The sequence below is a fragment of the Octodon degus genome, unplaced genomic scaffold, assembly GCF_000260255.1.
Source record: "Octodon degus isolate 3935 unplaced genomic scaffold, OctDeg1.0 scaffold00070, whole genome shotgun sequence".
Taxonomy (NCBI): Eukaryota; Metazoa; Chordata; class Mammalia; order Rodentia; family Octodontidae; genus Octodon; species Octodon degus.
In genome coordinates this window covers 5,568,497-5,578,845 of record NW_004524646.1, presented here as the reverse complement: position 1 = coordinate 5,578,845, position 10,349 = coordinate 5,568,497, and the positions used below count along the sequence as shown (strand labels likewise).

Here is a 10,349-nt window from a genome sequence, read left to right as displayed (position 1 = left end):
GCTTTGCTAAGCTTGTTCTAAGTAGGTGCTTTAGACCACTGAGCCATCTCACCAGCCCCCCCTTTTTTTTTTTTTAATGTATTTTAGTACAGGATCTACAGGGTCTCACTACACAGATTGGACTCGTAGTGATTCTCCTGTTTTCAGCCTCCCAAGAGCTGGGATTACAGGGTCACACCACCATGCCCAGTCTCAGTGTGCTCCGGGATCACACCCGGTCTCTGCATCTGTCTAAGCAGGTGCTTTAGTCTGCTGAGCTATCTGGCCCTATCTGGCCATCCCTTCTGTTGTGTTCTTTGTCAAATGAAATCCCTTTAGCTGTTCACATTGGTGCATACTGTAATTCCAGCAGTCTGAGGCTGAGACAGGAGAATCCTGTGTTGAAGCCTCCCTAGGTGATTTAGGGAGATCCTGTCTCAAAGAAAAAGGAAGAAGAATGGGGATGCAGCTCAGTGCAAAGACGCCTTGGCTCAGTGCCATTATCCCATACCTTATAGAGTCTATAAAAAATGGGATAACTTCAAAAACAACTTTTATTTCAGACGGTGCTTAAGAATCAAAACTTCAACACAGAATCACAATCTGGCTGCAAACTTCAGGAGCTCAAAGCCAAGCATTTTGTGAAGAAAGACACTGCCACCTACTGGCCCTTGGACTGGCGTGGCAAGTTATGCACCTGCCAAGGCTGCATGGTAAGTGGCTGAGGTGGGTACCTGTATGTTTGGCGCACTGAAAAGTATATTTATAGAACTGATGTAGGAATGTAGGGGACTTTTTTTCCTTTCAGTCTTTTGAGATGGGGTTCCCTGTGTAGCCCTGGCTGGCCTAAAACTCATCGCAGGATCTTCCTACCTCAGCCTCCTGAATGCTGGGATTATAGGCATGTGCTGCCATGCCTGGCTTTTTCAAATTTTTTCTGTTAAGCAAATTTTTGTACCTGAATTATTACAGAAAACACAAATTATGTAGTATTATATAGGAAATTTTGTTCACTTATCTTTTAATGGAAAATATGAGTTTATAAAAGATCTTTCTTTCTTTTGACTAAATCTCACTGTTGAAATTCATGATCTTCCTGACTCAGCCTCCCAGTTAACTTTGATTGCAGGCAGGGGTACTATATATGGCTGAGTGAGTGGTTTTTAAATAAGGACCTCATAGACCATACGGCATCCACTGAGAAGTTGGGAGATTGTTGAAAAAGGTCCAGAGGAAACAATAGAAATTCTTCAAGCAACTCTATGCTAAGAAGATCACCATTTTTCTAGGTGTTAATTTAAAAATAAATTTTAGAAGTTCCCATGAGGGCCGGCCGAGGAGATAGCTCAGTAGAATAAGCGCTTGCCTGGCAAGCACAAGGGCCTGAGTTCAATCCCCGGTTCCGCAAAAAAAAAAAAAAAAAAAGTTCCCATGAAACTGACTTTCTGAAAATGATATGCAGTTCTAATGGGGAAACTGGTTTTATTTTTTAAAGAAAATGTATGGCGATCTAGATGTCCTGTTCCTGACAGATGAATATGACACGGTTCTGGCTTACGAGAACAAAGGCAAGATTGACCAGGCAACCGAGAGGAGGGACCCTTTAATGGATACCCTTAACAGCATGAATAGAGTCCAGCAAGTGGAGCTCATTTGTGGTTAGTACTGTGTGTGTGAAAAAGTTCATAACATTTATTTCACTGTGTAAAAAATGTGAAAGAAGGTAAAAAGTGCCTATTTCCAATTTTAGGTAAAGAAAATTCAAATTTTGAGTTGTGTACTGGGGCTCAACTGTTGCTTGATTTGAATGTTGCTGAGTATTTGGCTCCGAGTACCATGGACTAGTGTTTTGTGCTAAAAGAATTACATGTTTGAGAAACCACAGTTTGTACTATTTTGATTAAGGATAGATATATAAATACAGAATTATAGCAAATTTTTTCCATCCATACAGATAATTTTCACTGAGCATTATATGTCATTTTTTTGAGCAAAGCATGTCATCATTTTGACAGTTCTAGAGCTTGCATTAGTGGTTCACAGGAAACCGCTGGGAGGAAAGCTCTCCCTCACCCCTTAATTGTGGCTTTCTTCATTTTCCCCAGCCCAGCGTGGCCAGCTTATTTCAGAGCTTCTGTCCCAGCCATTTTCCACTTGGACCCCACCACCTTGTGTCCCTTTCATGGCGTTATTTTTCCTCTTTTATTTATAATTTGTAGAGTTTTTCCTTTTACCCTTATTGGACTGAAAGCTTTTTTGATCCTAGCACATGCATTTTTGTAGCTCTCAAAGTGCCTCATGCATAGTGTAAACTGTTGAGTGAATGAATTTTAAACCTTTTTTTTTTTGTAATGCATTTAGTACAGGGATACAGGGTCTGTAGGGTCTCACTACGTAGATCGGAACTGTAGTGATCCTCCTGTTTTCAGCCTCCAAAGCACTGTCAGGTAGGCACTGTGCCAGAGCTACATCCCCAGCCCAGTGTTCCCAATGTCTTACAAATACTCTGAACTTCCTACGTTTTTTCTCTTAAAACAAACAAACAAAAAGAAACCACCCAAAATCAGAGATATCTTCACTCCTATAAAGGGGCACACCACCACGCCCAGTCTCAATCACCAGCTCAGTGTGCCCTGGGGGCGGGGCTGGCATGGCACGCCAGGGATTGAACCCTGGCCACTGCGCTCTGCCTAAGCAGGCACTTTAGTCTGATGAGCTATCAGGCTAGCCCTAAAAACTTAATGTTTAATGAGTCCAAGTTTATTTCAAGCACTAGAATTCCAGAGAAATAGGAAACCCTTTAAAAAACTATTCGCTGGGGGGCCGGGGAGATGGCTCAGTAGAATAAGCGCTTCCCTGGCAAGCTCAAGGGCCTGAGTTCAATCCCCGGTTCCACCAAAATAAAGCAAACCAAAAAACTAGTCGCTGATCTTTATAGGAGTGAAGATATCTCTGATTTTGGGTGGTTTCTTTTTGTTTGTTTGTTTGTTTTAAGAGAAAAAAGTAGGAAGTTCAGAGTATTTGTAAGACATTGGGAACATTGGGCTGGGGATGTAGCTCTGGCACAGTGCCTACTTGACAAGCACAAGTTCTGAATTCAGTTCCTGAAAGAAAAAAAAATGGGAGCATGTTTCTATGCAGGTTTCACTGAAGAAAAATTTGATTTAAACTATTTAACATATTCAGTTGCCAATGGCAAATAAATATTTTATTTTAAAAGCAAGTGACTTACCTAAATTTCAAGTGCTGTTGTGGTTTTATTTAGAATACAATGACTTGAAGAGCGAACTGAAAGACTATCTGAAGAGATTTGCTGATGAAGGCACGGTATGTTGTGAAAGAATCTTAATCACAGCCTTTTACATTTTTAATAGACTGCTTATTTTCTTAGATGGTTCAAGAAGTTCAGTCTAGGAGTTGGGAGTGTAAAGCCCATGTGTGGCAGGAGTGAGGCCTTGGGTTCCATCCCTAGCACCACAGGGCACAACTAGGATAAAAGTCATAGTGTCCTTACGAGTGTAAGGTGGAAACTAAGCGCTCTTGGCCGGCTAGGAGACATGAGTAGGGAGCAGTGAACCCCCACGGACGTGACAGGAGGCCTTACCAACCTCTGGTGGTCAGAAGGGCTGTGGGTGGTGCAGGCAGGTCTGGAAGAGCATCTGTGGCGGAGAAGAAGCTGCGAACCCAGTTCTGACTGCATCCCGACCGTGTGTCCCAGCCCTGAAGTAAGGATCCTGGGGTGGGGGTGGCCGGCCAGGAAGATTTCAAAGCAGATCTACTTTCTGGGTCCTAAGTTCTACTGGGGACTAAAAATTTCTCTTCTAAGAAAACCTACAAGTGTTTGTCTGGCAAGCTCAAGGTCCTGAGTTCAATCCCTGGTACCACCAAAAAAAAAGGACAAAATGTTATATTGGGCCGAGGAGATGGCTCAGTGGAATAAGCACTTCCCTGGCAAGTGCAAGGGCCTGAGTTCAGTACCCCAGTTCTGCCAAAAAAAGAAAAAAGAAAAACCCTACAGTTTTAAGGTAGAGTCTAGAATGTCTCATGTTTTAAATAGGGTTCCAGAGAAATTTACAAGTACTTCTTAGTCTTTTACATATGTTTGTGACAGATTTTTTTAAAAAAAATACCTTTCTGTCTTCCACAGGCAGGTACAGAACAAAAATTAACCTGTCTCCTCATAGCCTAAGACTGTCATTATAAACAGTTAAAAGTTTTGCTCTGCTATAGCCAGAACTCAGACCTTTAGCTTTGATTCTGGGGATAATTTTAAGTTCTAGATGTTCTCAGATAACAGACTAACTGTCTTTTATTTAACTTTTGCATCTGACTATAAAGTGACATTTAGAAACTATAAACTTTGAGACAAAGCAATGAAATGATATATTGTTTATTCATTAGCATTTCTACTCTGCACCTTGGCTGAGAATGTTGGGGGACTTGTAGGCTCCACCCATTGCATGCAGCACCAGAGCTTTTAGCTCTCCAGCCTTGGGGCCTAGAACACATTTCCTCCTGGTGGCTCTCAGGGTTTAATCTTATAACCAAATAGAGACAGATGCTTCATGAGATAAGTGCTCAGTAGAATAAGCGCTTGCCTGGCAAGCACAAGGCCCTGAGTTCAATCCCTGGTACCGCAAAAAAATAAAAATGAAAAAACAAACTGCTAAACATTTGTTTATTAGCACTTTGTGATTGTAGATTCCTGAGCCTCTAGCCTCCTTACTTCCGGCTGTGGTGTTAGCTTTCCAGACCCAAATCCTCGAGTTTGAGTTCCTTATTAGTTGGCCAGCAGTTTCCTTCATGGTGCTTGTGAAGCTGGTGTATCATCTACTGCTGTGTAGCAGAGTGCTGACAGAGGTCTTTTATTTTGAGAATTAAAAAGCTATTTTATTTGTTTTGTTTTGAGACAGGGTCTTGCTCTGCAGTTGAGGCTGGCCTGGAACTCAGTATAGTAGCCCAGACCAGCCTCGAGCTGTTGCCTTTCTCCTGCCTTAGCTTCCTGAGGTGTATGCCACATACCAGCCTGTTCACCTTTAGGAAGGAAGGTGGCATTGCCCTGAGTCACAGCCAGGCAGCAGTGCTCCCTGCCAGGGAAGGGAGGGCGGGTGTCCCTGCGTGTGGGTGGGTTGAGCTCCCTGGCTTCTCCTTTTCCCTTCTACTCACAAGTATTCACATCTTCTTTTTATTTACTTGCCCACCCCACCATCCTTTCTTACCAGTACACATCTGTCACTGTTGTAATTAAAAGAAAATTAATAAAGCTGTCTTTATAATGCTTGCTAGAGAGCTTTCTAACCGATCAGCTGGTATAGACTCCCCCTTGGTGTGAGCACGGTCCCTAGATTGTTCCGGCTTGGCTTTTTAATTTTATTTTATGTGTTTTAATACAGGGACCACAGGATCTCACTACACAGATCAGACTCATAGTGCTCCTCCTTTTTTCAGTCTCCCCAGTGCTGGGATTACAGGCGTACACCACCACGCCCAGTCTCAGTTGCCGTCTCAGTGCGCTGCAGGGGTCAGGAGGACATAGCATGTGGGTGGACTGAACCCCAGTCCCTGCGCCTGTCTAAGCAGGTGCTTTAGTCCTCTGAGCTGTTTGGCCAGCCCTTTTCAGTTCATATTTTCTTTTCATTTTTTCTTATTTTTAATATTTAGTTTGCTTATATCGTTACCACCTTTGTATAATACTCTAAATTCTTTTTCCCATAAAGTAGAAGAAAAATTTATCATTTTTATTGCAGAGTGGATTTACTATTTTTTGTTTTTTTCCTCTTTGTATTTTAGGGAAGGTTCTACAGGGTGTTCAGGTTCTTACTACTAGATCAGACTCATAGTGATCTGCCTGTTTACAGCCTCCCAAGAACTGGGATTACAGGCGTGCCCCACCATGCCCAGTCTCAATTGCTGTCTCAGCGTGAGTGGGGCTGGCATGGCAGAGTGGATTTACTGAAACAAGAGGTTCTATAGTTTTTTCCCCTATTATTTTTGTGTTTATATAGCAGACATCTTTAATTTCACCTCTTGAAGAAGTTGAAATGTATGGGTCTTATTTTTTCTTTAGAAAACAGAAATACTGGGCCTCGGAGATAACTCAGTGGACTAAGCGTCTACTTAGGCAAGCTCAGGGACCAGGGTTCTATCCCTGGCACCCCATGCTGCGCCAGCCCCACGCCCAGTCACATGTGTCACCACAGAGAACAGGTGGTGGTGCACACCTGTAATCCCAGTGCTAGGGAGGCTGAACAGGAGGATCACAAGTCCAAGCTGTGCAGTGAGACCCTGTACCAAATAAATAAAATAAAATTTTTAAAAAAAATTTTATTTATTTGTATATGTGTGTGTGTGTGTGTGTGTGTGTGTGTGTGTGTGTGTGTGTGTGTGTGTCCAGCTCAGCCCACCAGGGGGCGGGGCTGGCTGGCATGTGGTGCTGGGGGTTGCTAAGCTTGTTCTAAGTAGGTGCTTTAGACCACTGAGCCATCTCACCAGCCCCAAAATAAAATTTTAAAAAACAAAAGTACTCTAGAATGTCAGTGAGGAAGACTGTGCAGTGTCCAAGCAGGATTGTTTTCTGCAAGTGACTTTATAGTGTGGAAGGACATTCCTCACAGCTATGGTATGACGAGAGCACAGAGGTCCCAGGAGGCCTTTCAGGGCCTCAGCCTGTGTGCTGACGCCGCCATGCTTCCTTGGGACCATGGCGGGACTGTGTTGTCGGCAGTGCTTTCCCAGCTCAAAGCTGTCTTCACGTGGCGCTGTTAGATAGGTGCTGCTTTTTATCCCATTTCGTGTGGGGAGCTGAGGCAGCTGATGGAAGCTAAGCTTTGAACTTGCTCCACAGCGTAGCTGTGTGACTCAGCCCGCCAGCTCTGTGAGCCTGGATGCTCCCTTCTAAAAATCAAGGCCGTGAGTTAATTACACATTAAAGCAGAGGACTTTAGTATATCATGGTTCGATTAAGTTTTTTTTGCCATGGTACAAAAGTGATACATATTGAGTAGAAACTACTTTGAATTGTGAATTTGGCTCTCTCCACAGGCTAGCAATTTGTGGTTAGGTCCTTTCTCTTGAAGTAGGCAGTGTTCACAACAGCCAGCTGTAGAGTTCCCAGTTACCACTGGGAACACCGCCACGGTGTGCTGTGTTGCTGAGCTCTCTGTATTTGGTAGGTCATGTGTGCTAAATATATTTTTAGTTCAGGATATTTTCAACTTACAGTGTGCTCATCTGGGATACAACTCCATCATAAGTCCATAAGTCATCCCGGTCCAGCTTGCCCCTGCTGAGCCGGTGAACGAGTCTGGGCATGGTGGTGCACACCTGTAATCCCAGCGCTGGGGAGGCTGGAAACAGGAGGATCACTACAAGTCTGAGCTGCGTAGTGAGACCCTGTACCAAATACATAAATGGAAGAAAACCAAAGAAACAAACATATTAAGGGGCTGGGGAGATAGCTCAGTAGAATAAGCGCTTGGCAAGGGCCTAGTTCAATCCCCAGTTCCGCAAAAACAAAACAAAACAAAAACTCTTTAAGTCCGTAAGTTAAGGAATATCTGTAATTTTTGCCAGTAATGTTGTTTAACTTGTTTGCGAATGTTACAGTTTTTTTTATCACTCTATAATTGGTTTTCTTTCCTGGTGTTTTTCATTAACAGATTGTCAAGAGAGAGGACATTCAGCAGTTCTTTGAAGAATTTCAGTCAAAAAAGAGAAGAAGAGTAGATGGGATGCAGTATTACTGCAGCTAGAGTGAAGTATGGAGCTCCCTCATTCAAACCAGTGAAATGCCACTTACTGTTCCAGGAATAAAAGGGGCGCTTCTCACACTTGGCCCCCTGCCCTCCTCTGCGAGAGGCCCCCTCCTGCTCCAGCCTCTTTCCTTCTCCTTCACTTCAGTGGCCAGAGTGGGTGTGCTGATCTCACAGCCAGCGTCCTTCTTTAACTCCACTAAATGCAGCTCATTCCCCAGACTAGCTCTCCACCCCCCGGATACCCAGGGTTTTCTGCTTCTAAGTTTTAAGAAGTTTGATTCAGTTTTGAGAAAGAAAATTGATTTCTTTTAAAAGGATTTGTTCCTTAACTTCCGAATGTTGGTCTTTCACCGCAGAGCTGATGCCTTCCAGCCCCTCTGCAAGCATCGCAGAAGGCTCGCTTCCTGTCACCCTGAGCCTTTTCTGGTCCCCACCCCGTGATCGTGGTGCCTTGGGTCACAGCTTCCTCGGCCTGGCCTGCCCTTCTCCAACCTCCCTGCTGTCTGAGGTTTGGTCATGGCTTCCAGGGCTCTAGGAACTTAAAGCCTAGACTGCTTTACGTCCTGGAGGTCTGTCGCAGGCAGGGAGATTGATGATGGGGTTGAGGAAGCAAATCTTTGTTACAAATTTTACTAGTAAAATGAAGTTTTCACTCACAATTCTACTGGCACTCAAGTGTTTAGTACTGTAGTGCTCACAGGGCTTCCTGGGAAAAGTCTGCCAGTACTCGCCCCTTTTTGCTGCCTAGAAAATGACCGGGTATGACCCCTGTGAAATCTTGGTGGTTTACAAAGTCCTCTGGATTTCCTCATATTATCAGGGATATTCATAAGCATATATTTAAAATGGACCTATTTTGATACTGTTCTGTTATGAAAGTGTTGTTAGAACCCCAGTAAGTTATTATCTTTCCCCTTGAATCTGCTGAAGACACACAGTTCCTGACTTAGCTACTTGTAGTGAGCAGGGACAGAGACTTCCCTGCTTGGAAGAGACTGTGGGAAATTCCAAACAAGGCCCTGGGCTGCACGAATGACAAGTTTGTGTACATAAATGTAATGTCCATAGCCACTTCCCGATGACTGAGATCTTCCTCTGAAGATCCTCATGGAATGTTGTATAAAACCCTGTTGTTGAGGGGAAGTCCTTTCACTTGGTAGGAAATCTCTAAAGCCCTTCAGTCTGCCTGAAAAACACTTCTGGGAACCCAGACTTTCCTGACGATAGGTGACACTCTGAGGCATCTTAGCAAAAGCATTAAGGGCTTTGGGGCCACGTGTCTGTTTATGTTCCCTGGTGTCCCGCGCAGCTGTGCAGGACTGCCTACTAATCTCTAGACAAGATCAGTGAGATCTCTGACAAGTCAAGGCCTCAGAGAAATGGTCCAAGTCCTGCTTGCTGGTGTTTGGGCTCCTAATTACAGGTGCTCCTGAAGACCAATGTGTGGGGCCAGAAGGTCTGGTTGTGGGAGACGTTTGTGTGCCCCGAGCCGGCCTTGGGGAGAGGGCTCAGTTAAAAAGCTCAGGGTGTCTGCAACAAGTCTTCCAGATGTCTGAGGATGCACTGAGCTCCTCCCGCCCAGTTGGGCACTCGCGCACCATCCCCTTCTGAGTTTGTATCTTCCCTGGCATCTGACTTAACTCAGAAAGTTCCTCACTTCTTGGACAGTTCAGGACTAGGTCTCTGGGGCAGCAGCACAGAGCAGCACAATTGTACAGCTCCCCCCCGGTGCTGAAGGGCTTGTTTCTGAAAGTACTGCTCCTTCTTTTACATTAACCAGAAAACCTCTTTTTTTTAACCTGTTCACAACTAGTTTTCTTATTGACTACATATAGGACTGTCTCTTCTTGTAGAGACTGATTTTGGCCAACATGTGGCAGTTGATAATTAATGCATGTTTTATGCAAAATTAAAGTATGGTATTAGTTGCTTTTAAGAAATTCTGGCATTATGCATTTTTGTAGAAATTGTTACTGGGCTTATACTTACATACTTAACAGCAATCAAGGTTCTGTAAAATTTAAATAAAATTAATTCAGAGCAGTTGCTTTTCTGATCATTCTTAGCCTTGCATCTATACTGCCTCCCTCTGAGGTTACTAGAAAGTGACCTTTCCACCCTTGTCGCCATCTCCCACTTCCTCTCAGGGCACCTGTTCCGCAGCCTTGCCACAGCACCCTTGACAGCCCTTCTGGGTGCCCCTCCCCCTTTCGCTCCTCGGCACTGGCCCATGGCTCCTGCCACTCCCAGCTCCCCTGCCTTGGCTGCCTTAGGCCTCACGGTTCCTAGCAGCTGAGAAGCGGTGCCATTAGCCCAGCTGAAAAGGTCTCCAGCCAGCCCATTTCCTTTCCCATCTGGCACCTTTGTGGGTCAGAGTGCTGCTGACTGAGAATCCGCTCTTCTTCCTGCCTGCGGTAACCTCTTAATTATGCAGAGATGGCCTGACACACTGTGATTGCTAATATGCATAGAGCTGTTTCACTCAAATATATTGTACTCTCCTATCCATGCCTTCCCCATTAAACCACCGACATGATGACCTCCGTGCTGAGGCCAGAAACTGCCCTCCCTGTGCACCACCCTCCAGCAGGGGCTGGTAAATGACCACCAGGATGC

At 44.5% G+C, this 10,349-nt stretch overlaps 1 protein-coding gene across 1 annotated transcript in view; it reads left to right on the top strand.

Annotated features, from left to right (window-relative positions):
- Positions 1–9,608, top strand: part of Ubr7 (ubiquitin protein ligase E3 component n-recognin 7 (putative)) — a 23,480-nt gene extending 13,872 nt beyond the window's left edge. Inside the window, exons 8-11 of the mRNA XM_004635150.3 lie at positions 543–692; positions 1,475–1,637; positions 3,245–3,306; positions 7,638–9,608. Of these exons, the coding sequence (XP_004635207.1) occupies positions 543–692; positions 1,475–1,637; positions 3,245–3,306; positions 7,638–7,730 (468 nt within the window). The 3' untranslated portion in view covers positions 7,731–9,608. The remainder of the gene's footprint in view (positions 1–542; positions 693–1,474; positions 1,638–3,244; positions 3,307–7,637) is intronic.
- The last annotated feature ends 741 nt before the right edge of the window (positions 9,609–10,349 follow it).